Genomic DNA, 15,489 nt, shown 5'->3' on the forward strand with positions numbered 1-15,489 from the left:
TTTGGTCATAGCTCAGTTTTCTGTCACAGTCTGATGCTCAGGGTCAGTTCCTGAGCACAATCTTTTTATTTCTGGAGTTCACCAGAACTGTCTGCTGCCTGGTAATTTTCAGTGTTAGAGGTGAAAAGCTCAAGGCATCCACGGATTCAGATGCATACCCATGATGCTGTAATGCAAGGGAGTTGTGGTATCTCAGTAACGGGGAAATCTGGGTAGAACAGAGGAGGATTAGATTTGCACCAGCAGTGGAGAGGAAACAGGCACAAAGCTGTTGTACAGAGCAGTAGTCCTGAAGTTGAAAACAACAGGGAAAAACCTCTGTATTAAAGAAATAGCTAATGACTAAGAGGAAGTATGTTCCTGCAGAGGAGGATTGTGGCTATCCATGTTCAAGAAGGGAGACTGCAGATGGGAATGGGTACTGGAGAAATTTCAATAGTAATGGGAGAAATATGAGAATGGAGATGATACAAGATTGTTAATCTTTCAAAAGAGATGCTTGGCAGTCTGGGACAGGAGGGAGGGAATCATGCTGTTTCAAAAAAAAAATAAAAAAGGTCATACTAGGTATTCCCTAATAGAATGTTTCTAAAGGGATGTTTTAGAGCCCAGGGCAGAGGTATAGATACGCATGTAGTGCACCTGCTACGACTCTGGCTTACTCTTACAGTTTACAGATATCCATGTCTTAAAACCTTTCTGGGCAGTAGATACTGTTTCATAGATGGCAGCGATGGCTCTGTGAACTGGTTTGGTCCTTGTCTGAACCTGTTTATGCTTTCACCGTGTGGGGGAAGAGGGAGATGAGCTACAGGGATAAAATGACCTTTTTAAGGTTATTGTTTATGAAAGAGTAAAAGGGCTAAATTGGCTGTGAGAAAAGTTAAGGTAGAAGGCAACTTCACTGATTCAGACTCCCTGAGAACAAGGAGTCTCTGGAGCTGAGAAGCTGAGACTCTGAAGAATAACCATGGGGGGAAGGTTTTCTTATCTCTAATTGTAATTACATAGTATTATGAAATGGTCTGTGGGATGTGATGTTGGCAATAATGTGTGTTTTTCTATAGAATAGAAGAAACAACTGGAAATTACTTTCCATATATGACAAAGCATTAAATAAGAACTTGTTATTTTATTCAGGGGGCTGCAGATATTTTCACATTTTCTTTCAAAATATAAACTCAGGATACTTCATCATGCAGAGTTACAGAAACAGAGGAAACAACTGAGTACACCAGGCTTAAAAAGTGTGAAGTGTGTAGAAAGGTAAAACTCAACCAAACCAAAATTTTACTTACTGAGTTACTTGTAAGGTGTCCAGAGTCAAGGAAGAGAAACTGTGAGCAGATGTGCAGGGTTACCCACTGTGGATGTGGAGGGTATCATTAGCTGGGATAGAGATGCAGAGGAAGCTGGAGATGATAATTGTGTAATGAAAAGATAGAAAAGACAGAGGATAGTGGTGGGAGTTGGAGAAGGGGGTGAATGTACCTCTGGAATGGGAAAACAATTGTTATCAATACTAGAAATGTATTTAAAGGCAATTTCAGGCAACTGTGTTCTTTGCTTTAATGTGTTCATGCTAAAATTCTTCTAACTGGAACCCAAGAAGTCAGAGGAAAATGGAGAAGTTTAATTTCTTTTTATACATATATTTGAAGAACATAGTCTGTGCTTGAGGAATGAGAAGCAGGGTGTCTGGGGGACAAACATCAGTTTAGAGATCCCATAAATTCAAGACTGAACTTTCTTGTATACTGAAATCCTGAGGGATTTTTTCCTAACAGAAGCTTTATTGTTGCTGTCTGCAAAAAATCCAAAACATTCTCAGGACATATATTCACTTATGTCTGTTTAGGGCTTCCAGAAAATGTTACAGTGGAGTAAAATGAATTTTCAGACTGGTAACAGATACAATTTCATTGATTATACCTTGATGCCTCAGGATATATATTCACTTCAATCTGTGTAAGTCTTGCAGAAAATGTTGCATTGGAGTAAAATGAATGTTAAGGCTGGTCACAAATACTTTTCCATTGTTTATGCCTTAAAATTTTGGGTAGACCACCTGGGTTTTATTCTTTGGATTTAGAATGTGCTGTTTATCCATTTTCCATCCTTCATACCTTTCTGGGGAAAGTAATTCTCCAAGTCTTGTAGAATTAAGTTTGATTCTCTCTTCTGAGGGTATTTTTCTTTGTCTCTGTATTTTTAAGAAATGTATTATCTGATACACTCAACAAATTTATCATCAGTGTGGGACTGCACTGGTGAAAAGTTCAGCAATGCTTTGTTGCAATTTGAATCAAACCCCATTGCAAACTGCTTCAGCAGGACTATTCCATGAATTGGTGGTGTCTGAAGTGCAATAACCTGGAATCAGTTGTGGTATGTGTACTGCAGCCTCCTGGTTCATAGTGTGCTAGGTACTTAGGAGTTATTATTCTGATAATAGGGCACTTAATTTTTTTATCATAAGCTCATAAATACCTGCTCAAGGGACAGCAATGGCTTTTTAGCCATTTGCTATTCTTGGAAGTACTAGAAGTCTCTTCTGAATGGGTACTTTTCCTTTCTTACTTGACTGAGAGTGGATAGAGGGATGTTGTTTAACATCCCCAGGGCGTTTGATGCTTTTGGAAACTGAGCTTTTGTCTCTTACCTTGAGTATTAGTGTAGTACTAACTGAATTACAATGGGTTGGGCAATTCTGGTATCAAAGAAAGAGTAAATCCGGGGCTGGATGAGTAGGAGACCAAGGAACAAATACAGAGAAGTAATTACCAAGAGGGTGGAAGGGAAGGACATTATGTGAGCAGGAGTCTGGTAAGAGGCCTGTACAGTTCAGGGCTAGCTTTTTTGTTCAGTGCATTTTGACTCAGGACTCTGAGGCAGGTGTGATTGTTGCTTTTTGGATGAGAAACTTGTGTGTGTTGTACTCTGAGTTCAGAGGCTGCAGTTCCAAGACCGAGTCAGTGAGTGGGGGGTTAGTCAGACGAATTAAGTCATGTGCTAATCATCTTGGCTTCTGAGTTGAATGATAGTTAGACACCATGGTGATGAACAGTTGTTTGCTCCCAGAGTCCTGTGTAGGAAAATATTTGCACAGAAGGAAGAAGGATACCTTTATTTGAAACTTGAATATCTATTTTAAGTTCCAAGAATATATCATTTTGAGCATTATCCGCCTACTGAACAGCTGCTTTCTATCCTGACAGTGTTGCTTTCTTGAATTCTTCTTAAAGCATAGAATAACAGCACTGTTGGTTTACTAATTGCTATATCAATACAATTCCCAATATAGATACATTTGCTTTCTGTTTCCAGTCATAAATTGACTGATAATTCTGTCATAGAGAAGAAGAAGGAAAGCCAAAAACCTGTACATGTTACTTGTATATTTCAATGCCTTTCTGTTTTCATTCACAGGATTTGAAAAGCTAATCCATTGACCAAAAATGTCTTTGCAGCTTGCAGAAAGAATCCCAGTCCATGAGCAGGAAAAGCACCCTCTGCCATTCAGTATAGTGACATGTTTTGCATTTAAAACACATACATTATAGTTAATTAGTCCCCTAATGGTTGGTTTAGAAGCCCTCTTGGTTTTGTACCAAGAAGCAGGTGTCAAAATTAAGAAAGAGTGTGTTGTTGAGACAGCAGAACAGAGATTGTCTGTTGTTTGTCTGTATTGTTAAATAAGGTGTCTGTCTGATTCAGGCTTTGGCCCTGCAATTCAGGCACAGTCTCTGCAGGCAGAGAGAGATCTTTTCCAGGGAAGGATTAATGAAGCTGCCTGGGCATACTGTCTGGGCATAGTGGGTAAGCAGTGTGGGTGGAGGTTGGGGGATTTCCTCTGGAGTCACAAGGCAGAGCCAAGTCTTGGAGGTGACAGAGGGCTGTAGGGGTCTGTGTGTCATGGCTTGAACATCCTGCAACCCAGGATGCCCTGGACTTCTGCTAGGCTTGCAGAAGGATAAATCCACTGTGCAAGGTCTCTGGAGGTTGTGGGGATATTAAACATATTTTAAATTAGAATTCCTCCATTTGTCTGAACTTGCATTGTAAGCCTCATTTGATGCTCTTGCAATGCTTGATTAAGGCTAGTTTTAATTGGTTCTTAATTTCTTTGAAGTCAGAAAGGTCAGAGCAGAGTTGATTTCTTTGGATTATGACAGATCTCAGAATTCCAGCTAGGAAAGACAGATTGTTCAGTTTGGCCTTCCCCAATTTCCCAGCAGGTTTCTGTAGTTCTTCATAAAAAGCATAGAGTCCGTCTCCATCCTCAGGAGACCTAGTTCTGTTTAAAGCTGAATAGCACTTCTTATCTGAAGTTCAAAGCATAGCCCCTGGTATCATTTCAGTTTCATATTCCCTTAATAAATGTTAGGTGCATCACCGGTGAGTAGAAACAGCAGGGACTGTGTAATTAATTCCAGTATTTTTGATTTCATTTCATCTTAAGCCAACAACAGGAAACTCTGGGGCATGTACTTTTTATTATACTAAATGGAATACTGAACATCAAGCCTCTAGCAAGGAAAATGAAAAAGTACTCAGGTAATGTAAAATTATGGCTTGTTTCACACCCCAGTCCTTAATAACACGCTTTGGTATGCAGTGTTCTTAATGAACTTCTGACACTTCAGTGGTTGCAGTCTATTGCAAGCTGAAACTGTTTTTATTCTCTTTGGTTATGTACTGCTGGGCTCCTCTGTGTGTGTGTGTGTGTGTGTGTTCAGAGGACGTTTTCATATTTAGTCACTACTTGCTGAAACAGTTTCATATGCAAAACTGTAGTTCCTTATAGCAAGGGTACTTCAGATATCATATTTGCTCACTTCTGGAAGAAAACAGTTTCATGTATCTTTGTGGATTGATGACTCCCTTTGCGCACACCTTGCACCTGCTTTAATACATATTTTTAAGGTAATTTAATATTTGGTGAATATCTGAATGAGAACATTTTTCCTAGGACTAAGCTTACTTTAATTAAACTATCCTGGAGAAGAAAAACAAACAAAAGTGTACTACATTAAACAGAAAGGTTATGTTTGGATGTGTTCACAGGACTTTTGTCCTGGTTTAACTTAATCTGACTTAAGATCATAATTTGAAATTGCTGCAGACTGTGTATAGAGAGACCGTGTGCAACCCTGAGTTCCTGCTTTTCATTTCACACCTGAGTTACCTGCCCTGTTAGCTCACATTGGTGCTTTTATTGATGCATGTCTCTCATCTGACACAGTAGTCAATTTCTAAATTTTGACAGTAAAAATGATTGACAGAATTGAGTAGGAAGTATTTGGTGTTGAGAGTAGTCTTATCTCATAATTAGATGAACTTTGAAATTTTTTAAGATGTATGCAAGCAACCAGAGGCTTCTCTTTTGTCAGATGAAATTGTCTACCTGTGCAGTTGCAGACTCTGTGCCTGGCTCTTGTGTTTCCAGCTGCTGGACACTGTGGTAGCACTACATGCTTATAATGGCCCAAGTTTTGAACTGTTGAGTTTGCTATCTTACAGGTATTTGTTGTAGTTAATATACTTATGCAGTCCTAGAAATTGATTATTTGAGTTGATTCTGTGTGAACTGATAAAATAGAATGGCATGCAGAGAGGCACTCTGTGTTCCTGCAGCTTGGTGCCTGATCCAGACAGGGTGGTTCCAGGCAGCAGGAGACATAGATTTGCTGTGACACGGAGCTCAGCAGGGAGCTTGGTGACACACATGGGTAGAAAATGCTGACAGTGGAGACCCATCTGAGCTTCTCTTCTGTGGTGCTGAAGTGCAGCACTGAGACAAGCTCATAGGTGCTGTTTGTAATGGAGGTAGCACTTGCCCAAGCAAAGATTTATTTTTTCATAGCAAGGTGCTGAGGGCAGAGGCCACCGTGCTGTTAATTTAAGAACCTCATTCCCGTTCAGTTCCTCAGCTGTAAGGATGTTAAATTAACCTGTTGTTAGGAGGGCAATCTGATCCCAGGTTATAGAGGAGCTACCCCCTCTGCCTCCAAATGGCCCAAGTTCTCTGTGTATGTTGGAACAGGGGGAGCAGAGTGCGAACGTCAGTATCAGGAGCCATCATGTGAAGGGTAACTTGTAGCTTTGATCCACCTGTCCAGATTCAGTGAGACATGATTTTGTGTGTGTTTGTTCCTGATGAGCATTGTGTATTTTTGGGTGCACAGGAGCAGCGGAGAAGAGCTCGAAGCATGGAGCTGAAGACCGGACCCAGAACTTCATCATGGCCATGAAGGATCGCATGAAAATCCGGGAGCGGAACAAGCCTGAGATCTTCGACTTGATCAGAGATGTGTTTTGTGAGAGCAAAATGACACATGCTCAGCAGATGAAGACAGTGAAACAGAGCGTGCTGGATGGTACCTCAAAATGGTCAGCAAAGATCACAATCACTGGTGAGTGGGATAGTCATGGGTTCACTTGGTCTCACTTGGGAGCCTCAAGTAAGAGAGTTGGTATGAAATTATAACATGGAGGAAGAGCTTCTCTGACCTCTGTGTCTTTCTGCTGAGTGCACATACAGGTAGCAGGTGCAAATACCCCTATTGCAGGTGCTGTAGTGCACCATGAGCGGAGGCCCATCAGAAATGCTCTCCTGAGGGATATTCCTGTTTTCTGGCCATTATGAGCCCATACTAGGGGTGGTGGTCAGATACATTGTCTTGTGGCAGGGTGTGGTAACACTTCTGTTTTCCTTTCAGTGGTGTGTGCTCAGGGTCTGCAGGCCAAAGACAAGACGGGGTCCAGTGATCCATATGTAACGGTTCAAGTGGGTAAAACAAAGAAGAGGACAAAAACGATCTTTGGGAATCTGAACCCTGTATGGGAAGAGAAGTTTTACTTGTAAGTGCTCTGACAAGGACTCTCAGCCCCATGCCACCTGTTTGTATCTTCTGTGCTTTGACAGCTGTGTCTTCTCCCTCCGTACGCATTCCCACATCACCTGTAATCTGAGATGGTTCTATTTTTGCTCAGCATTGTGTGTGTATGTGTGGAGGGTTGATATCTCTTAACAATGTACATAGTGCACACCTATTTATCCCATCTATCTTCCTTGTGTATATACAAATTGTCTGCTTTATGAGCACTTCTGTACTGATGTTCCGAGAGATTGCTAAAGGGAAAGGAAAATATTTAAATCAGCAGCTGTTGTTCCTGGCTAAAAACATTCCTTGTAACATGAGAGTAAAATTCTTGTAAAAGACTAAGGAAACTTCTGTGGCCGCCTATTTCTGGGATCTGCTACTGGTGTTTGGCAACCAAATTTATAGGTAATTAGTTTTCAGTTGTCTGTGACACCAGCAGCCTTCTTTCAGTTTTGGAACATCAGTGTAACAATAACCCAAAGGAGTTATTGTTGCGAGAGAGAGCTTCCAAGATTACCAATGTATTGAGGTCTGAATTTAAAGCAAGGTCTGGAGGCACAATTCTTTAGATAACATTGTTCCATCCTGCTTTTATTGAATAAGTAATCTGTACCCTCAATTTGTCATTGAAGGTGTTAAAAACCAAAATGGACACATGAAATCCAACAACTGTTTTCTGAAGATTCTGGCTGATCTCATGCAACATGAACAATCTTTATTTCTTTTAATGTGTAAGGTCTTCCATTGTACCATCTCTCTCCTTCCTTTCTTTTCGTCCCTGTTCTTTCCTGAGCTGCTTGGGGGGAGCTCTCTCTGCAAAGTGCAATTTGTTTGTGTTTTAAAATCAGTTTCATATCAGTCCAGCTTTGTCTTTACAATGTATAGTAGAAATAAAATTATTTTAAAGCAGTTTTGAGCTACTCATTAACGTCAGAAAAATCCTACTGCTATTTTGAGTGAGTAAGCCCCTGGTTTTATTCTTAGTTTAATCCAAGGTAGCATTTCTGCTTGGTAAGTAGTAAGAATGCTTAGGTGCCATTTGGATAACTCTAGTCACAATAGCAGCAAGTCTGTGTGGGAGCCTTAAGGACCTTGATTTACCATGCCAAGTAGTTACCATGGTATTTGCAGTGTGCTCCCTTCTAATTTTAGGAGCCTCAGCAAATACTCTTTTTAAAGATAGATAGCAGAGTGTGATAAATGTCACCATTTTAACGGTGACACTGTTTAGACTTAATTGCCATGTCTGTGATTCAGCAGATAAAATGCTCTTGGGCATTAGAGTTGATGCTGCTTTCTGTCTTGCCTGTGGTGGCTGCCTTCCTTGCCTTGAAAAAGCAGGAGGAGATGAGTGTAGTTTCCACACTGATGGCTGGAGAGCATTCAATACTGCAATCAGTGTGCTGTTTCATTAGTAGATGTCAAAGCTCACCTTCTGCTGGATGAGGAGAGAATAATTTAGAAGCGTTTGCGGCACTGGTTTTCTACACACCCGTGTTTCTATTTTGCATTTATGGATCTTTTTGCAGCTTACAGCTCTTTAGGTTCTAAAATTTTCTAACCCATAATCAAATGGAAATTTAAATCAACACATTCAGGCCCAAAGTACCCATTACATTACCAGGCTTTTTTAGAAGAGATTGTCAGGTCAATCAAGAGATTGTCAAATTCTGGGGGGTTGGATGGGGAGGTATCTTTGATTCTTGAAATTAGGTCAGTTTCTAGTAGTGAGGGAAAGGTGTGCTGGTAGTTACTGAAAGCCTTGCAGTAGACATATGAAAGCTTTCATGTTCAAAATGGTTAAACAGTTAAAAAGGAGCAAGATGTGTAAGTAGAGAGGTCAGGTTAGTTACTAATGTGTATGTCAGCAGTGCTGGCTTGGTGGACTTGTTTGTTGCTGATGTTCGTTAGGTGCCTAGTGCCTTCCATGTGATCACAATTCCAGGGTGTTTTCAAAGATTGAATGTAGAGCCAGAAATCTGTGTGCATCAGTCATTAAAATGATAACACTGTTATTATAACCATGGCATGAATGAAGTACATGTACACACATTGTACAAATTAGGGATACAATTCTTTCTACAAGCTCAATAAAGTTTATTAAAAGCAGCTTAAATAGGTTTGAAAATTTTTGTGTCTCTGGTACTTTAAATAGGGGGGTTTGTGCTTATTTACAGTGTTTGGTAGAAAAGTATATAAACTCAAATATCTCTCCCCGAAAATGGCGTTGTTCGTTTTCCATGTATTTTCAGAAAAAAAATGTGGTAGGTTTGACCCAATTCTAAAGTCCAGATTTAGAATCATATTTTAGAAAAGGCGAAGTTCAAAATACTTTGGGTTTCCATTATAAGTGCTTTTTAGGTCATTACTAGCCTGTGTAACTGTAGGCATCTGCTTTGATTAATCACCAGTTCTTGCAGTGTATTCATGTTGCCTGAGCAAGCAATTTGCAGGCTGTTTTTTTCTGAAAATTATCTCTTTGTATATTTACATCTATAGCTTTAGGAAATAGGTTGTTATGGAGAGATTTTTGTATATTTCATTAGCGTTTGAAAATGTTTGAAAACATAAGGTGTTGATTTTTCTGCTCTGTTCAAAGTGTTGCAGGCTTGATGCAGACTGCATATGTGGTGCTTGGCAGCAGGCAGCTTGGTGAGGGAGTCCAGCCACTGCTGTAGCATAATGTTCTGTGAACATGCACTAAGGAAACCCTGCTTTCCTTGGATTTGCATCCCTCTCCTCTTGCAGTAAATCCTGATTTCTTTCCTCTAGTTGTGATGTGCAGGCTTACAGATGTCCTCCTCCATTTGCTGTGTACTTTTCTCCCCATGCCCTCAGCTCTCTTTCCTTGCCCTTAGCTCTGGCTGGACAGAAGGCAACATGTGTCCTGCCTGCAGCTGTATTCTTTGTTGTCTGTAGTGGTTGGTCCATGAGAGCCAGCTGGCTGCAGGCTTTCTAGGGACAGCAGCTGGTAGGGGTTTCTCTTCTCAATCTAGCTGTTATTTTTTTCACAAAACCTGTTGGAACATAGAAGCTTTCATAAGAAGTCTGCATATCTCTTATTTTCTTAGGATGCAGTCCAGTGATATTAGAAGGAAGCTATTTTTGCCATATTCAGTGCAATTAAGACAGTAATTCCCCATTTAGAGATGTTTTAGACTGTCAGTGGAAATTACAGGGTTCCTGGAATCTTTTTTTTTCTGTAAAGGCTGAAGCTGAGCATCATTTTGCATGGGTTACAATAGGAGACAGTGCTTAGGAGGATAAAACTGACCACAGGGCAATTTCAGTTTTAAAGCGGGAGCTCTGGGGTTGTTTGGAGGCTGCTTGTCCGTACCTTTTGTTCAGGGAATGCCATAGTCTTTAAACATTGTGAGCACTAAATGTTACTGTTCTTTCTGGTGTAGGTGCAAAATTACTTGTTCATTTTACAATAATATCCCCTTGAAGTTGTATGGTCTCAGTACAGCTGTGTTTGAAGCTTTGAATGGTGGGTGTGAAGTCATTGCCTGGAACAGATTACATTGTCTCTGAACAGGTTGCAAGAGGCATATTTATTCTTTCTCACTGCAGAAGAATACCCGAGTTAGAATGAATGCAGGGCCTCCTGCTAGCAGACAGCAGATATTTTACTTGGATGTGCAGAGCTCACATGATATACATACCTGTTAATCCTTTGGGAATGGTGCTACTCTCAGCTAACCACTGGCTAGTTACGCAAAGGCTTCTGTTTGGTCCCAAAATTTTCCTTTTAGCTGCTGAGCAAGTTGTCAAGCTCAACATCTTTCAGTTATCTCTGTGATAAAGTGTGCTGTTCCAGAGCTGTATTTTAGACTTCCCCTTCTGAGATCACTATGTTTATAACAATTGTAACTCTTCCCACTCAGACTCCCTTCAGTGTGACAGAGGCCATCCAGTTTGTCTTGCTTTCTTAAATCTCCAGGTACTGCAGATACTGAAACTGGCACTCTGATAAAATCTCACTTGTTTCCCTGCTCAGTTAACAACATGAGACTTAAATCTGAATGCAGACCTGATGCCTCGTGGCAAGCACCAGTTGGAAAGCTGAGTTAATGTAGCTAGTGTTGTAAAATGCAGAATCTCTTTATCTGCTCTTTGTAGTTAGAAGAGCTGCACCATTAATTTGTCCATTGGTGTTGTAACATTGGGTAGCAGAAAATGATTGTACTTGTTCTCCTAAGAAAAGAGTTTCATGCTAGTAAGAAATGAAAACTCATTTCTTTGTTCTTAGACAGCAACAGCAGGCTCTCGGGGCATATTATTGTGCTGTCATGCTTAACTTATAAAGTACTGAGGATTTTTCTTCATTCTCTTTCCACTCTGATTTTGCCTTAGGTGTTTTCTCCACTGTCCTTTTTTCTCTCTAAAAGAGGAGTCTTGTCATCATTTAAAAATGAGCCTCTTCTGAGAAGTTTTTTGCCTTCCATTCTCACTGCAGTTTGCCACAACTGAGCTGCCAATTGGACCCTGCAATGTTTTGACACTTCATTTGAACCACATTCGAATCCTCCTGCTTTTTCAGCTGTGCCATTTCCCAAATCAACTTTTTTTCTACTCATCCTCTGTGTGTTGTTGCAACTTTTTACTGGTCTTAAACATACTGGTTGCTACAACTACTCCTTCCTTTCTCATTTTCCACAAAATCACTACCCTTTTTTAGGCTTTGCTCCTCAGAAGAACTGTACTCTTCAAATGATCACAGGTCCTAAAATCTTGCTGATCTGTTCTCTCCTTTGCATTTTCGCACCTCTGGTACTCTCATCCATTATTTCTGCAAGCAGCTCTGGACTTTCTTTCTTTCTCTTTTTCTACCATTGTATGAAATGTCCTCTGCACTGGACTGTGGAACTTTACAGGCCCTTCTTCGGAACTGTGTCAGCAGGAAGGAAACTGCTCACTTGAATGTGAACACACAGACATTCACTAGACTCTTTGAACCATAAATATTTTTGATTCCATACTAAAAATCCCCCAAAAATACAATAAAACTACTTCTGAGCTTGACTGACCTACATTAAAATCTGCAAAACGTTGTTGCTTCCTCTGGTCTTTTACTTTCCTTGTCTGTTCTTGCGTAAATCTACGTGTTGTGTTTTGTCTTTATTAGCCTGTCAGTTCTACAGGGTAAAATTAGCAAATTCAGCACAAATGTTGTTGGGGGCTTTTGTTTCAAAGAATGAACCAATGATTCATTGGTTCAGAAGTAGTATTCTGGTCATTTTTGACCCTTCTCCTTTTTCTTTCTCTCCTTATTTTGAAGGAGATGAGGCACAGTCAGTGACGTGTACCAGACCCCTGACATCATCCATGCTCATCTGGCCCAGCCTTTACAGACTGGCAGAGATCTCAGAGCTGAGAATCATTTCCTACAATTTTTTTTCAGAAGTTGGAGCTACATTAGAGGGATACAAATTACTAACTTTGTAGTGGGAGGAACTATAGTGTAAATTCAACAGTTGCTTGTTCTGTTTAGCCACCAATATACTAATTACTGTGTGTGTGGGCATGTCACTGTGTGAGCAGACCAGAATTAACCACAGCTTCGTGTGCTCTCGTGCTTCCCCTCAGCTGGGCATGGGAAGAGACCCAAATATTGACAGTGCAGGGGACGTGTGTGGGTGCTGGGGCTTCGGTGCTGTGTAAGACTAAAGGGGAATGTGGCAAAATAGATCGAGGTAGAGAGTGGGATAGTGAGCAAGTCGCCAGAAGCAGGCTCAGCTGCTTCCAGTGCAGCAACGACTGGCTTGAGGCAGAAAATCTTAATGGAAAAAAATATCTGATTTTAATTTTTCTTTTAGATTTTGTATGCTGTTTCTGGAAAATGTTACTTCATTTGGTAGCTTGAAGTGTAAAAGTAAGTGCTTTTATAAAAATGGCACCACTCCAAACACTGAGACAATATGGGTAAAAAATTTGAGCCATGTATGTAGCAAACCTGGTTTCCAGTCTCTTGATCTCTGAAATGGACCTGAAAGTATTTGGTAATTTCTTCCTTTTGGTGGGGTCACAGAATGTTTCTTTTCTGTGCATCCTCTTGGGAAAAGCTGTCAGAGCTCAGCTGTAGGAGGGTGGACAGGCATATGTGTGCACACAGTGAAATCAAGTTTCATAAAAAGATAACAAGAAGTGGGGCAGGCATCTTGAGAAATATGCCAGCTCCTCTAGTAATGATGGGGAGAGCTTCTAGCAGCAGAGCTTGTTAGCCACAGTCTTATGGAGTGATGTCACTGTCACAAATTGGAAGCTATTTATCATTAATTAGAAAATTCTTACCCATCAGCAAACCCAAGTCTTCCAATGTTCATGATTCTGATTTGGGGTGCTCACTGAAAAGTTAACTGGTTTTTACACAACTGTGTTGTTCACCAAATCAAGGACTATGGTTCTACAGACTTACCCTTTGGATGGTAAGCTACCAGCTCAAGGCTTTCAGCTGCAATAAGAGGGTGATGAAGCTCATTCTCTGGCATGGCACCAGCACAAGGAAAGCAAGTTGATCATTCTGTTAAAAACAACAAGGAAAGGTGTGGTAAAATAGAAGCTTTAGTAGCTCAGCAAATGCTATTGGAAGGCTTCCTGTAGGATGTTGCAGTGAATTATGCTGCTGTCTTTGAGTGAAGGATGATAGCCAGCCACCTGAGGAGCAGGGGATGATGCATGAGCGACTGCTTAAGTTAGATTTAGGTTTGAACAGTGAACATTTTCCTTAAGGAAAGACCATTGGAAGCAAAGAAAAAAAGACCAAAGTGGTCCTAGCCAAGAGCTGTCAGCCAGAAGGTGATGTCTGAAGAAGTCAGGAGCTAACTTTTGGATGCTTGGTAGATGGCTCTGTGTCCCAGTTGTGTTTTGCAGCACTCGTGCATTTCTGAACACTGAGCCTCTACAATACTGCCAGGCTGTACAGTGGTGCACTGTGTCAGGAACAGAGGATTTCTTTTACATGCTTAGGCTGTATTACTGGTAGACATGGCAAATCACTCTGATAAATTTGAGAGCTACAAAGAGCAGCAATTCCAACCATTCCCTGCTTGTGATCACTTGTTTGCATGGTTTTGTTGGGAAGACATTCTTGAAGTAAAGGAGGAGGGAGAGGAGAGTGAAGATGGGAGACAAACATTGAACCTCTTTTATTCTGAACTCTAAATACAGATTTGATTGCAGAGTGAAGGCGGGGAACAGTGATGTGCTCTGCCTGTGATCCAAGCTGCATGGAATTGCCTCTAACCTCCATATAATTCCCAGCTTTTCCCCTCTACTGGAAAAATCAATAGGAGCTGCATGGATGTCTCTTAAACATTGTCCTGAATCACAATGGTGGCAGTAAGAGCCCAAATGGTTTCTTGGCAGAGAGCATGCTCATAACCAGCCACTGCCACATCCTATTGACCAGGGTTAGCAGAGCTCTTCTGACCCATTTCTTCTTTCTTCCTGTTGCTTAGCAACAGATGCAGCATGTTAATGTTAAAAAGACTGGAAAACAGGCCTTCAGCAGCAGTTGCCTGTTTTCATAGGTTTTATTTGCTTGAGGGTAGACATTTGTAGTGGTTATGGTGAGTAATCACCCTTGTCATGGTCTCATATGAGCATTCAAGTTGCTTTATTGCATGCCCTGTAAATGAGCAGAGCTGTTATAATATGGTTCTACCCACTTCTGACATCCAAGAGCCTGTTTGGATATGCAAAAGGTATCTGAAACACCTGAAAAAGGGGAGAGTCTTTAAATCCTGTCTGTGCATTAAACTGGAGGGTGCTGATTCATCACACAGTAAACTGCTTCTTTTAATGGAAATGTCTTTATTGATCTGACCAGATCACAAAGTATCAGTCTAAGCTGTGAATAATAGGCAGAATCAATTCTAGTAATTAAATACCAATGCTGTAACTACTGTATCACACCCCTTCTCCTCAGGCAGTGTGGTGTATCATCTGATTGTAATGTATTATGCACTGATACACTACTGCTTTGTGACTGTCTTGAAGAAGGAGATCTACCTCCACCTGAACTATTTATCCTTTGTTAAAAACTAGCACAAAGGGTGTTTGTCACACGTCTTCACTGTGCTAACCTAGAAACTGCATAAAGACAGGTAGCCCTTACAGCCTGCAGCTGAACAGGAGGTTATTGATGGAGGGAGCTGTTGAAACCAGTTAGATGATGATTGTCATTTTTTGTGGGGGTGTATGCTGGCATTAACCAACCTAGCTATCCCCAGGCTTCTGTGGGCTTCACAGCAAAACTGACAGCTGTGAAGAGAATTCCCAAGTTCTGTGGGCTGCTGCTGAGAGTGAGGACAAGCAGCAGAGTCACAGCTGCTTGGGAAGTCAGAAGTTGGTGGCTGAGGCTGGGGCAGGGCTGTAATTCAGCATGCATTTGGAGTATCTGCCATGTCACAGGAACCTTTAGAGTGCACCAACAAGGTGCTGTGTGGTTCATATCAGACACTCCACTTTTGAATGAATACACATTGTTTACACTTCGCTAATACATCTCTGTGATGTTGGAGGAGTGGGTCAAGAGGAGTATAGAGAATGCAGCAAATAAATGTTGGCTGCATTGCACACTCTTAAAATTACATTTTCT

General features: G+C 40.9%; 1 protein-coding gene across 2 annotated transcripts in view; it reads left to right on the top strand.

Moving 5' to 3' along the window:
* Positions 1-15,489, top strand: part of UNC13B (unc-13 homolog B) — a 208,263-nt gene that overhangs the window by 131,506 nt on the left and 61,268 nt on the right. For both annotated transcript variants that reach the window (XM_041403854.1, XM_041403855.1), the window contains exons 15-16: positions 6,189-6,416; positions 6,723-6,864. In XM_041403854.1, the coding sequence (XP_041259788.1) occupies positions 6,189-6,416; positions 6,723-6,864 (370 nt within the window). The remainder of the gene's footprint in view (positions 1-6,188; positions 6,417-6,722; positions 6,865-15,489) is intronic.

This window comes from Onychostruthus taczanowskii, unplaced genomic scaffold, assembly GCF_017590055.1.
Source record: "Onychostruthus taczanowskii isolate IOZ18803 unplaced genomic scaffold, ASM1759005v1 scaffold204, whole genome shotgun sequence".
Taxonomy (NCBI): domain Eukaryota; kingdom Metazoa; phylum Chordata; class Aves; order Passeriformes; family Passeridae; genus Onychostruthus; species Onychostruthus taczanowskii.